The sequence below is a fragment of the Eutrigla gurnardus genome (genome assembly GCF_963514095.1).
Source record: "Eutrigla gurnardus genome assembly, chromosome: 10".
In the NCBI taxonomy this organism is placed as follows: Eukaryota; Metazoa; Chordata; class Actinopteri; order Perciformes; family Triglidae; genus Eutrigla; species Eutrigla gurnardus.
Window position 1 is genome coordinate 6,226,684 of NC_139924.1, and position 13,400 is coordinate 6,240,083.

At 41.5% G+C, this 13,400-nt stretch overlaps 2 protein-coding genes across 2 annotated transcripts; one reads left to right on the top strand and one right to left on the bottom strand.

Moving 5' to 3' along the window:
• Nucleotides 1-751: 751 nt before the first annotated feature.
• Nucleotides 752-6,007, bottom strand: laynb (layilin b). Its single transcript, XM_084019679.1, has 7 exons — nt 5,809-6,007; nt 4,446-4,752; nt 4,050-4,207; nt 3,666-3,710; nt 3,082-3,159; nt 2,841-2,958; nt 752-2,544 (listed from the first exon to the last, which is right to left on the bottom strand). The coding sequence occupies exons 1-7, from the start codon at nt 5,879-5,881 to the stop codon at nt 2,229-2,231; spliced, it is 1,095 nt and encodes a 364-aa protein (XP_083875805.1). The 5' UTR covers nt 5,882-6,007; the 3' UTR covers nt 752-2,228.
• Nucleotides 6,008-10,391: 4,384 nt separating this feature from the next.
• LOC311019760 (zona pellucida-like domain-containing protein 1) lies at nt 10,392-13,222 on the top strand (the record flags this gene model as incomplete). The annotated part of the gene is made up of 9 exons (XM_084019331.1): nt 10,392-10,485; nt 10,741-10,967; nt 11,105-11,295; nt 11,633-11,705; nt 11,784-11,881; nt 12,001-12,084; nt 12,177-12,348; nt 12,825-12,951; nt 13,051-13,222. 9 exons carry the CDS (start codon nt 10,392-10,394, stop codon nt 13,200-13,202), a joined length of 1,218 nt encoding a protein of 405 aa, XP_083875457.1. The 3' UTR covers nt 13,203-13,222.
• Nucleotides 13,223-13,400: the final 178 nt, after the last annotated feature.

Below are 13,400 nucleotides of genomic sequence, written 5' to 3' on the forward strand. Positions count from 1 at the left end.
CCGGTTGACGTGTATTGACGTCAAAGCCATAGGGGTATTTGTACAGGGGGCGGGGCCACGAGGCCGCTCCACACTTCAGTGCCAATTGGTTGCCAAGACAACCAGACCCACCTCTTACGTCAACCGGTAAAATTGTTATTCTGAAATCTGTTTGCTCGCCATGCCCTGCTTGATTGCACGCATAGGTAACTTTGAAGTTTTGCACCGCAGGTGTTTAATAAGCTTTTGGTCGGCTGGGAGGAAAACGGAGGGGGAAAAGGGTTAAACTCATTCTAAATCAGGCTGAAACTGCACCTCACAGTAATATGCTCTGCGAGAATGAATGGGGAAATGATTTAAGCACAATATGAAAGGATTTAAAATTAAAAAAGAAAATTACACAGCATGTCTACTTTTAGTTATATAATACCCCCCCCCCCCCCCCAAAAAATAAATCCAATTGCGATTGCGAATCCCCTATATCATATATGCACAATTATATAATGTACTCATGTGAAACCAGACATTTTATCAGCCACAAAGACGCTTTGGTCAGCTACATAACAGCGCCATCTGTTGGAAAACCTCGAAACTGAAGCCAGACTACACATCGTTCTCAGCACAAAAGTATTTGTAATTGTGTAACATGCATTTTTCATTCACACACACACACACACACATACACACACACACACACACAGCTAAAGTCCCACACATAACAATACAAACACATTTGGATGCATTCAGATCACGATCAAATAATAATAACATCTTGTAACCAAACTTTATTTGACAGTCAGAGATCACGTCATGTTTGCAAATCAGCACACATTCACACCCAGCGGTTGTTCCCTTCAGCTCATGCAGTGACAGTCGAACACGGAGCGGTGGATTAAGCGGGCAGGCAGAGCAGCGCGCCGAAGGCCTCGGCTGTCACGCTTAGACTTCCTGAATGTAAGAGTTCCAGATGTGCTTTTGGCATTTCCTGTCTCACATTCTCCAAGAACACACTCAGCCTCTCCTTACTGGGCTTGCTACATCTTTCCAAGACACAGACCCAGCTCAGAAATAACACAGGCATTTCCATTCAGTAATGTATATCTATGATTATTTTACAAATTTACAAGGCAGGCGTATGCTTTTACAAGCAAACACTGATGAATGATTCCATGACACGCTCAAATGGGTCACTCCTAAAAAAAAAGTCAGATGAGTGGGAAGGTTGAGTTTCCCACACAATCAGGTGGAGTCGGGGAAAGGCCACAGCTTTGAGGTTTACTGGGGTCAGCAGAGTTCTGTCATCAGTGTTTCCGCATGTACTGTCCTGTTCCCTGACATCAGAGTCCAAACAGGAAGCCTTACACTGGGCTGACAGCACTCCTCAGGTCTAGTGAAAGGTCGGATAGTCCTCGAGTAGGACAACTCATTCGCTGTAGAGACAAAATTATCGTTTTGTCCTTGTCTCTTAACATCTGGTGACGCGATTGGAAAATGGCTAAGCAGTGTCATGTTGGCCTGTTTACAAGATGAATAACCTTGTGTTATTCCCAGGGTTAAATGGGAAATCCACTAACCCAAATACCGCTAACCTGACCTGACTCAGTGAAGCTGATTTTAATTAATGAATGCCTCTTTGAAACCAAAGCCTTTGTGCTGCTATGAAGTCGCATCATTTGCACCCCATAACTTCTGTCTTCCCCATATCTAGTACTTATAACCAAATATCTGCAACACTAATGACATTCCCTTCAGCCTGTGCTGTGGTGTTGTATGATAATTAGCAAATGTTTGCATGGTAACACATGGTGAATATTAAACCTGCTTAAGATCAACACGTTATCATTGGCCTTGGTGAGCAGGTAGAGCCTCAACGCTGCTAGCAGGGCTGCAGTCTCTTAGTCTATATAATAATATCTTATATAATAACATTTATTAAAGGGATTTTAAATATATTATAGTTTTTATACAACCCGATCTATTCCTCTTGAAGAGTATCCTGTGATTCAGAAATTCACCAACAATATTAAAAACTCTCTATTTGGGGGAAGTTTGGGCCCTAAATTTGGACTCACAGGACAAACCCTGCTTTAAGCTTTTATCCGACTTACAGCTTTGGATACTGGATGCAACACTGGAGATACACACACACACACACACACACGTTTAGTAACCCTGCAGATGGAGAACATCTTGTTCCTCTGTCTTGCTGCATCAGAGGGTGAAGGACACTCAGAGAAGCATCAACACTGTTATCCATAAATCTCATTCTCCACCCAACCAGTCTGGCGGCTCTGAGCTCTGCAGGTCTCGTAGATGTCGTTGGTCACAAAGCCAATCTCCCTTTCTGCGCATGACACGTTCTCATAATCGTTACCCTGGGAGTCCTGGGAAGGAACGCAGGAGTACTTTGTCATGATGTCTGCCGGCACGCTGCTGTCCAGAGCCGTGTGAGGCAGTTTGGTAATGTCACTAAAGGCATATGGTCCTTGTACGGCAGCAGGTGAAACCGCTGTTGACGTCCACGGTTTGGATCTGCTGGGGTAGCTTTCTGCTTTTGTCTTCCTCCTGGATATGATGGAGAAGACATTGAACGGCACAATGTGATCATCACAGCATGCTGCTCTATCAAAGTAAGAAAACACATTTCCCTACACGGTTTGCACAAAGACACAAAAAGGGTTGTATAGGAATTGTGTGCTCACAGGGGCCAAAAGAAGAGCTGCATTTATGTGCCATATAAATCAATAAATATTCAATAAATGCACACAGATATACAGTATTAACATCTAATAAATACAGTTTGGCAAAAAATCAATATCAATCAACATCTAATTTTGTTTCTTTCATGCAGAATGTTTTACCTCTTAGCTTGATGTTTGTAGCAGAAGAAGCCAGCAGCTGCAAACAGCAGCAGCAGCAACGCAGGAATAGTTGCATAAAGGATGTAGGAGACATACAGGGTGCTGTCTGAGAGAGATACTGCAAAGGAAAGAATATTACTTGGCGTAAATTATTTTAAGATGATTGACTGATTTGGTTACTATTTAGAACATTAGTTAAGCAAGAGCTTTAACTATAAGAGTAATATAGAAGTTTTCCTACCTGATGGCTCAGGCAGTCCTATTTTTACCCTCTCATCACTTTCTGTAGTTGAGAACAGGTTTGGCCTCAGAGATGGAACTGGAGCATCAGAAAACAAATTAACATCATCTGTTGAGCAGGAAATAAATGACAACTTCTCCAAAATGTCCATTATACCACAATCCAATGTTCATTCTTCCTGGGGGAAAAATCAGCTACTAACCAATTTCAACCAAAATGATCATGACATTCATCCATCATTCAATCTGTGGCCCTTCAGCACAGAGCTGCAGGACGTGGGCTAATCTTTTCAACGATCAAATCAAAGATTAATCAAAGTGCTGTTTCAGCTCCACGTTATAAGAGGCAGGAGCTAAAATGGAGCGTTTGAGTCGGAGAGAGAATATAGATATATTCAGACGGACAGTATCTACACACGTTCTAGTAGAAACCCAAAACGCAAGTATAAACCTGAAAATTAGCAGAATATGTCCCCTTTATTTCACTTGGTCCCACTAGACGTCTTCATTTACACAAAAGAGACAGTGACTTTCTTGATCCAACACATTTGCGGTCACTTGTTATCTAAACCCAGAGAAACATACCTGCATGTGCTGGGTTCCCTTGCTCAGTAAATACTGGTCTTTTTTCTGCAAAGACAGAAAAAAGTGAGTTTATTCAGTCATTGAATCCTTGACAAAATGTAATTAAATCATAAAAAACAAAGTACATTAAGTCTTGCAGTCAAGAAGGGTTTCATATTCGAAATAGAAAGAAAAGTAAAGATAAACAGGAAGAATCAGTAGAAAAAGGGAAGCGGAGAGCAGAGCATTACAGTAATCCGGCAACCAACATTAAAACTTCATATTACTTGTTTAGTGCCAGCGGTTGTCAGCGGTAGACCCATTTTAGTTTTTGGAAGATAAAATTCAGAAGAGTCCCAAATGTCTACGGTGTAACAGCAGAGCGTCTGTGATCTGCTGGCTCACCTTCTGGGTATTTGCAGAGAAAGTTGTTCTTGGAGTTGCAGTTATCGTCGTTCCACTGGAACAGGAAATGACCTTCTTCGTCGGGTGGTGCAGAGGGCTGGTGGTACAGAACCGCACACATTTCAACACCACATGATGGCTCGTCCCAGTGCCAGTTCCTAAAGCAAATAAGATGCACGCGTTTAGACTCATACTGCATTGAGATGGGACGAATTACATTATTACAAGCACAATGACTGCAGACATTCCATCACTCCCACACACGTACAACCTAATCCAATAAGGCACAACTGACTACAGCCTTTTTTTTGTGTGCGGTGTGTCTCTTGAGATCCCTCACAGACGCAGCCGAAACAGTCACACATATGGAGGGAAAGGAGCAAAAATGAGAAAGACCTGAACTTGGCCTTGCTTCCATCCAGCCAGTAGTACTGCGAAGGGCAACCTGGGTTTGTGGTCCCTGCCCTGTAGCGCTGTGGGCTGCGGCGGAGCCCGATCCAGAAGTCTCCATCTCCAGCTTGCATCTGCTGTATGAACCTCTCCATCAGTCGCTGCTCGCTTTCTGTTTCGATGCTCAGCAAGTCGCCCCCATCCAACCTGCAGGCCTGCCTGGCATCCTCAAAGGTCAGCCTCCGCCTGCTGTCCTGGATGTAGGACACCTTGTAGCATGGGCGCTCCGTCCCACGCCGACAGATCCTTTGGCCTGGACATTACAGGGAGCATGAGGGAGATAACAAGATGTGTTTCTGTGGCGCCCACGTGGAAGGAAGATTATAAACAACCTACAGTGTACCGGACAAATTAGGAACCAGATTATTATTTTTTTGCCAACATCTACCCACACTTTCCTGCGTAGGGTAAACCATATGGTCGAGAAATTACAGTGTAAAACCTATATTTTTAAGGTCTTCAAAAAAAGATGTTTGTTTATTTCTAGACATTCCAAAGTGTTTTGATGCTGTGGTGCACCGTGAACGTCTGAGCATGTCTCAAATGCAGTGGTTTGCTGAGGTAGCACAATTCTGGCTTTAAACAGCGCATCTTGATTGTCAAACATATGGGACAATTCAACATTTCATGTCAAGATGATCCTGGCTAATCATTAAAATATACTTAATACTGATATTACTTTATCTTACATATTTTTATTGCATCACAGATATTTATATTGATCGTTAAGGACTAGTAAAAAATAATGAAAATATAAATTAAAATAGCAACATTGTGTGAGTGTAAATTACTGAAGGCCTAACAGGTGCCATTTTCCCTCTATGATAGCAAGTGAGAAAGCTTTTCTTAATTCACTCGTGAATCCTGATTCACGATTATCCCGATAATGGAGATTTTTATTGCTTTTTTTTAATTATCCCGATAAACGATACAATCTTATATCGTCCCATCGCTAGTAAAGGCACTTTTGAAGCAACTGTGGCCCCCTAAATAAATACATATAATATCACTATAGCGCTAAAGGGTTAGAAACTATGCGGACTGCGTCTAAATCGCAAACACCCCGTGGACGTTGGTTTTCTCCGCCGTCACGTGCAGCGGTGCGCCCGCAGCCTATTTATTACACCGCGCTTCAGGTTTCTTTACGGCCGTTCAATCCACTAACAGGAAAACAAAACGTGCATCACACTTAACTGCGCAGCCTCGTTCAGCATCGCATGCACACTTTTTATATTTATGTCAAACAAACAAGTCGATGCGACGCCACTGAATTTAAAAAGGGAGTTGTTCCTCCGAAGTAAACTCTTACCATTGATTTTAGACGCGGATCCGGGGTGGAACAACACGGCGATAACGGTGCCAAACAGCTTCATGAAATCCATTTCTACATGTTCACTCGAGTGTGTCGCGCGATGAGTAAATAATAATAATAAATGAAAGTATAAGGGAGTTTGTCCGACTCCTGTGATAAACTAGAGCCAGCGGAGTAGTCTGTCCAGGCAGAAAGTGGGTCGACTGGAGGAGGCGTGTATATGGCGTCTGGTTGAGGGGGAGAGGAAAAAAACATCCAGAGTGAGATAGTCCAAGATTTTTTTGCTTTGCAAAAGAGAAAGTTGTTGCTTTCCAGTGGTTCTTTCACTCTGGATGTTAACTCAAACCACTGACATATGCATGTGTGCATTCGTGCGGCCCGTGGCTTCTTTTTGCCAAATTGGCAAAATCCCATTGCACATATAGTAATGTCATTATCATGGGATGAATGGAGTTCTTTGTGCAGACACTATGCATCATGCTCCCTATGTTCAAATAAAGAAAGAGTAGCTATCTCTCTCTCTCACACACACACACACACACACACACACACACACACACACACACACACACACACACACACACACACACACACACACACAGAGAAGTGAGAACTTAAATGACACTTAACCTAACCACTCCTTCAGTATGGCTGGTAAACACGCTGGGCTCACGTCATGTGATTCAGAGTCTGTCTGATGTGGCCGCTAATTAAGAAAAACATCTCCCCAAAAAGCAAGTGTAGGCAAAGTGTTTTAAAGGAAACTGACTCACTGTGAAAACACCACGAGACACAGCTAGGACAGAAAGTGAGCAATAACAAAAATAGGGGCAGAGTAAAGAGATAAAAAAAAGGGAGAGATTGGAACAGGAAAACACAGAGGAGGAAGAGGAAAGGATTTTTTATTTTTTTGGAGAAACATACTTCCTGTTCATTGCTTTGGTTTCCAGGCATTGCAGTTTCATTTCCAGAATGTGAGTGATTGTGAAAGTCTGGAGCAGATTATTTACACGATAAAAATAAAACATCTCACGTGGTTTAATCCAACGAAATCATCACAGTGACGTGAGAGGCTAAAAGGTTAAATAGTGGCCTGCCTCCCTTATGGTTTAATGAAAGTTGTTGTTGTCGTCAGCTGTTTGTTTTCATATGTGTGAGATCCAGATGTTCAGATGAGAGTCTGGGAATAAGTCTGTCTTGATTTTGAGGTTCACTCGTTCCAGTTAATGTCTTGTGTTATTCGTGTTGTGAGTTTATTGGACTTTGTTTCAGCACATGAGGCAGAATAAAGGTGTATGCATGCTTCCCTGCGCTGTGGGGCTCATATTAGATGTTAGACTATATTTATTGGCAAACTGTTTTGTCACAGGGACAGATTCGGCCCACATGCTGCTATCTGCCCACTATTGTGTAAGAGGTCACAGCTAATTAAAGCAGTTATTCAGAGCGATCCCCTTTATCCTATGTTTCATGGGACGAGGCTGTAGTCTCTAAAAATAATGTAACAATATTCCTGTTGCTGAATGGTTTCATGAGTATGAATGTTATATGACTCATATGTTATGGCCTTTGAAGTCACCACATGCCATGTGCATCCACTTATTAGCTGCACTGCACTTTTTCTTTTTTGTAAATTCCCAAGACATTTTTTTCTTTTGTTTACTGGAATGAATGGATGGATGAGGTTTTTCTGAGAACTAAATAAACAATGGCCGTCACTGTTGTGACGTTCTGGAGGAAGTCGTGTCTCTGTGCTTGCACGCCTCACCGCCGATGAGTCACGAGGCAAGAGAACAACAAGGCATCCGAGTCCTGTCTGATATCGGCCAGCAGATGACACCAAACTACTGATGAAATGTTCCGCTTTTGACGAAAATCTGTTGTTTTTTCCCCATGAGACCAGTGATTTCAAGTAATTAAGGTACATGTACTCAAGTACTTTACTCGTGTGCACATTTGGGTAATGGAAATATTGTTCCTTTCACCACACTACACTCATCTGACAGCTGAAGTTACTCGTTACTTTTCCGATTTTATATTAAAAACACAAATGATAAGCTTTTAAAATACCAGACAATGTTAGAGATTTAACTAGAAGCTCACAATCGTCTTCACTGTAAATAATCAGCCTTGTCTTGTTTCACCTTTTCCCACCAAATAGATATTTCCCTTCTAAACTTCTGAGGTGGTGTCATTCATGTAGCTGTTCATTGGTTCAGTATTTCACAAAAATGTATTATTAGCGTATAAATGACTCATATAAATCATCTCATCTCTGGACGGACGAGTTTGAAAATCACTCGACTGCAACATTATAAAGTAGCTACAACAACTGTAAAATGCTGGTTATACATTCATGCATCAGTATTATCAACCTCATATTGTCATACTGTATAATATAATCATATTCCCTAATTTAATATTCCCTAGTTGCAGTGAATATTGCTCTGCATTATGAGTATACCTTTTAAAATACTTTAAGTACATTTAACTTATAATACTTTTATTTAGAAGATTACATTTAGCTATTTGACACTATTTTAAATTCAGGTATTTTAGAGTGCTGTTTGGATGCTTCCTCCACCATCCCAACTGATTCATATTTATGTGCTTTCAGAATATGAATATAATATATTAGTGTATAAATGTGTTTTGCTTATTATTGCAACACAAGTGAACGATGTACGCTTAGACAAAAAATATAACATAAATGTGTTACATAAAATGTAACATATTTACTGAGTTAGTTGCCAATGTGTAATGTTGACACACACACACATTAGCGAGTCTAATGATCTCATTTACTGTACATACTGTGTCCTGACAAGCTTCCCAGCGTATCCTCTTTCTCCCACAACTCAATCTGTGTCCTGCCCCGGGACGTCTGTTCATTGTATTGTAATGCGATTATATGTCAGCAACCATTCTCGCTTTTGGTGAAAGGAACCAGTAGAGATGGATGCTTATCACAATCGCTGCAGTCTGGTGTGTCTAATTTTAGCCTCCCTAAAGATAAAGGTCGCTTCGTGGTTAATTTCCATAATAAATTAAAAAAATAAAAAATAAAACCAAAAATGTATCTTGCTTGTATTTTCTGAAGTAGGGACATTTTCTCAGCCCATAAAGGACCACTTAATCCTTCTGTCTAACTTTCAAATTCGATTAGAAGTCACACAGACATTGTTAATCTAGACCCGTCAACATATGGACAGGTGAACATTGTGTTCCAGACATCTCCATCCAGACATGATCTCTGACCCTGCAGCCAGAGGGATTACAGGGAGATGAAATGGAGAATGTGATTAGAGCGCAGAAGAATGGCCGGCGAGATGTTTCCAAACAGGTGTCCAGAGGTAAACTCCTCAGACTCAGAGTGACACGTCCATGGATAGTGTAACAAATGTCTTTTCTTACCATGGGCACTTCAGCAAAAACACTGATGCCTTTTCATTCTATATTTCTGAGGAACAATGGGGCTTCTCAGTTGAGCAGCAGCAGTTGTGCCTTTAGCTATAGAAACTACGTGTGATGCAAGTCTATGGAGACAATGGAGGAGAGTTATGACATGCAAGGGAAATTATCAAAGGTTAATCCTGGTTGGCTGAGGACTTCACTGCTTACGGCAAGCATGATCACCTTTCAAGCATTCTCAAATGAATCCTTAATTCCAGGCAGAGAACCTCTAGGATTTTGGAAAATTCACTTATTCCTTTGAGAGTTGTGAATAAGAAGACCTGTAACTTATTTGTAATGCACTATCACAGTCATTAATTAAAGAAGATTTCAATAGAGTATAATCAGAATTTGCATATACAATTTATGTAATCAGCATTCAACTAGTGTGGTGTTAAAGAACCTGCAGGTTTCTTTAGTATGTGAAAATATGATCATGGCCAATAAGTATGATTTGCAAGTACAACAAATCTGTTTAGCAATATATATATGTACATAGCATCCCAGTTTAAACCTCGTTTGCCTCAGCACACCCAAAAGACAACAATAACTTTCAACTTCAATGATCATTTTTGATGGAGGGAAACCTGAAACAGCAGTCGTTAACCCGAGGGATTTGTGTCACATCCCGCTGACAGATTAATCTGCTGGGTTTAGATCTGACAGCGAACCCTGCCAGGAGCTACTGCCGCCTACACGTGTATAGTCACAGTAGAAACATGCAGAAGGTGTGTGTGTGTGTGTGTGTGCATAAGGGTCTATAATTAGTTGCAAGGAGGGCTTGAGAGTCACACCTCTGTGGTTTTAGGTGTCTTGAGGCTGTTGAATACTATAAAAGTCACACCACATTACTACTCCTGTGACACCTGCACAGGTACCAGCCAAGGTAAGGCTGTCTCAGGTCTATATTTGAAATTCATTGATTTGTAAATTGCAACATTTTAGGGACAATATATATAGTTTCAATTGGGAAAAACAGCATTTGCAATATAAATGCATACACAAGATTATATAAAACTGTACTTTCACCAATTTGTGTTTTTATCATTGTTGTTTATATTGTTGTTGTGTTTTTTAAGTCTTCAGCTAAAGGATTTATCAAACTGACTGAGCCTCCTCTGGACAGCATGACTCTCTATCTCTGTCTCCCTCTGCTGGTGGTGCTCCTGCAGCCAGCTCAGTGTCTCTACAACTGCTCGTCTGAGTATGAGAGAATCCCTGGTAGGTCCACTATTACTTTCACTGAGCCGGATAATTTTGTTTTATATGAATATTCTGCTAAAAGTCAGAGCAGATGGTATTTGGTGACAGATACAAATTGAGAAGATTACTTTTTCACACCGCAATGGACCATTTCTCATCTCCATCTCTGCCACAGCAACTGGCATCTCATTTTAATTTCCCCCCTGATTCCAATGGGAGGGAAAAAAATCCCATAATATTAAAACCTCCTCCTTGGTTCCTCTTCTCCCTTAGACAATTCAGACATGACAGTCGTCTGTGGCACCAGTACAATCACCCTGGAGATCAACCTGTGCACGGCTCAGTGGGCAGGCTTCAACACCACAGACCTGGCTCTGAACGGGAACCACAACACCTCGGAGTGCCAGGGCTCTCTCGACACCAGCGTGTACCCTCCCATCATCCGTTACCAGCTTCCTGTCAACCACAGTCAGGATAACTCCTGCCGCCAGTCTCTGCAGGTCAGAAGGTGTTGAGTAGAGGATGTTGAATATTGCTTCCAGTGATTCTACTGCAACAGATACACAACACTACATTTAGGGTTGTGTGGCAGTATAGAGGAAGGTTGTGTAACCGTGTTTGTTGTTGTGTTGTTCAGATTGTCGACGAGACCCCAGACCCCACGGGTCCATTCAGCAGCTTCTCAAGCATCCAGTCGGTCATCATCACCGGGTACATTGACACACCCAGATCCGAACAGGGGGTGATCAGCTACTCCACGGACCTCTACTATCACTTCTCCTGCCGCTACCCGCTGGAGTACCTGGTCAACAACACACAGATTATGGCGTGAGTATGACTGACCAGTAGCTGTCCATCTCACTGTACAAGCCACCTTGAAATTACACCTGCGTTCAAAAAATCAACATAGATATGGTGCCATTTACTATGTATATGCCGTATATAGCAGCAATAACAAAATTATATCCATATTCTACCATATAAACTATAAACTTTGTAAAAAAATATTCAATTGAATGTGCATTGATTGTTGGGTAATATGTGTGCTGATGTCTGTATTTGATCACGTGGCCCATCATAGCTTGTAATGGGGCTGCCTTGACTACCTGACGTCACTGTACCCGACAGCATTATGTCTCTAATGTTCTTTTCCATTCATTTTTAGCTCCTCAGTTTCCGTGGCGACCAGCGATAATAATGGAACCTTCATTGATACGCTGAAAATGAGTGTTTTTAATGTGAGTGGACATTCAGACATACAATACTATAGAGCCATTTTTCTTGGCTTATTTTACTCAGATGTCTTATTTCCCCAGGACTCCACCTCCGGCTTCCCCTTAGTGGTACCTTCAACAGGACTTGCCCTCCGAACCAGGATCTACGTGGAGGTCAAGGCTGTTAACCTCACGGGAAAGTAAGTCAAAGCACATTTGGATGAGTGGAATTACCTTATTGAAAAGCAAATACTGAAATAAATGTGAGAAGAGTGTTTTCATGTAGCAACAACTCATTAGTCCACTGTCCTCTTTGCAGTTTCCATGTGCTGCTGGATCACTGCTTTGGTACCCCTACTGCTTACAATGGGTCACACAGTGAGCAGCACAACTTCTTCGCTGGGTATGGACACACACCTCATTAGTATAGCTTCTAAAATAGCAAAACTTTCTTTTAATATAAGCTATAAACTAAATCTATATTCTGCTCTCTAGCTGTTCAGTGGACCAAAGGGCAACCGTTACAAGCAATGGCCTCTCCAATGTTGCCGGGTTTAACTTTGAGGCCTTCCGCTTTGTTCAGCACCGCGAGCAGGCAAAGTCCAGCATCTATCTGCACTGCATACTGAGACTCTGTGAGCCCAGCAAATGTCAAGAGCTGCTGTCTGTAAGTCGAGAAGTCAAGAACAAATCACTCTGCTTTAAGGGCATTAGACAAAGTCATGCTCGGAAACTTTCAAATTCACCCCATGAGAGTGATTCGAGGGGCAGAGGTTTGAATGATGAATTACTTATCTGTTTAAACAGGATTAGAATTAGATTTTCTATCCACATGTTGAGCAGACACTAAGTGACATTCAAAAACGTAATAAACCCGAAACATTTAACAGTTGCTCCTGATAACATAACAGTATTTTGAGGCACTTTTATTTTAGAAAATGTCAGGAGAAGGATGGGAAACGATTGGATTAAAGGTGTTGACAGATTTGAACCAGCAACATTGTGGTTCATGTTTGGCACCATTGTCAATTTTATCATGAAATAAAACAAATTATATTATTTAAAAAAATGTAAATAAAGAAGCCATAGTTTTCCATCCTTTAATGTCTATCAAACTAAAGCGGGATGTGTGCTGTGTTTCAGGCCTGTAATAACAGAAGAAAAAGATCTGTGACTCCCTTTGGGGAAGAAAGCAGTGAATCTGCCACTCTTTCAGTTGGACCTCTTTATACTGCTGCTGCTAAAGACAGGCCATTTGCAGCTGCCTACAGTGAGTATATTCGGATGACAGAAATACATTTTAATACCTTGGAAGATGTAACGACAACCCAAAATAACAATCTCAATGAATCTCCCCTGCGTGCGTCAGGTAGTGACGTTGCACCATCAAAGAGGGAGGACGTGGACATGACGGGGCTGGCGGTGGGGGTGGTGTTCGGCTCGGCTGCTGCTGTTATGCTGGTTCTGGGCGGCTGGTTCGCCTTGAAGAAGTTTTATTGGGTGGGAGGATTACCTCACTGACGGATCACCTGGCAAATAGTCGTCGCCTCATATCAAACTGTAACTGTATGTTTATTATAAGAACATCTCATCTGATAATGTTGTGATTTGTCAATATTAATGAAATGTTCATGTCAGGTATGCTTTCTTGTAAAGCCTTCTGTGTATATTTGCTGTATCTTTATTCAGCAATCATTTATCATTGAAAACAACTTAAGC

Excerpts from the sequence above, each read along its gene's own strand:
- laynb (XM_084019679.1), bottom strand. The coding sequence starts at position 5,881 with ATGGATTTCATGAAGCTGTTTGGCACCGTTATCGCCGTGTTGTTCCAC. Across the intron at positions 2,959-3,081 it reads AGGACTGCCTGAGCCATCAG|TATCTCTCTCAGACAGCACC; the intron begins GTAGGAAAACTT and ends TTTCCTTTGCAG. Across the intron at positions 2,545-2,840 it reads TACAAACATCAAGCTAAGAG|GAGGAAGACAAAAGCAGAAA; the intron begins GTAAAACATTCT and ends CATCATATCCAG.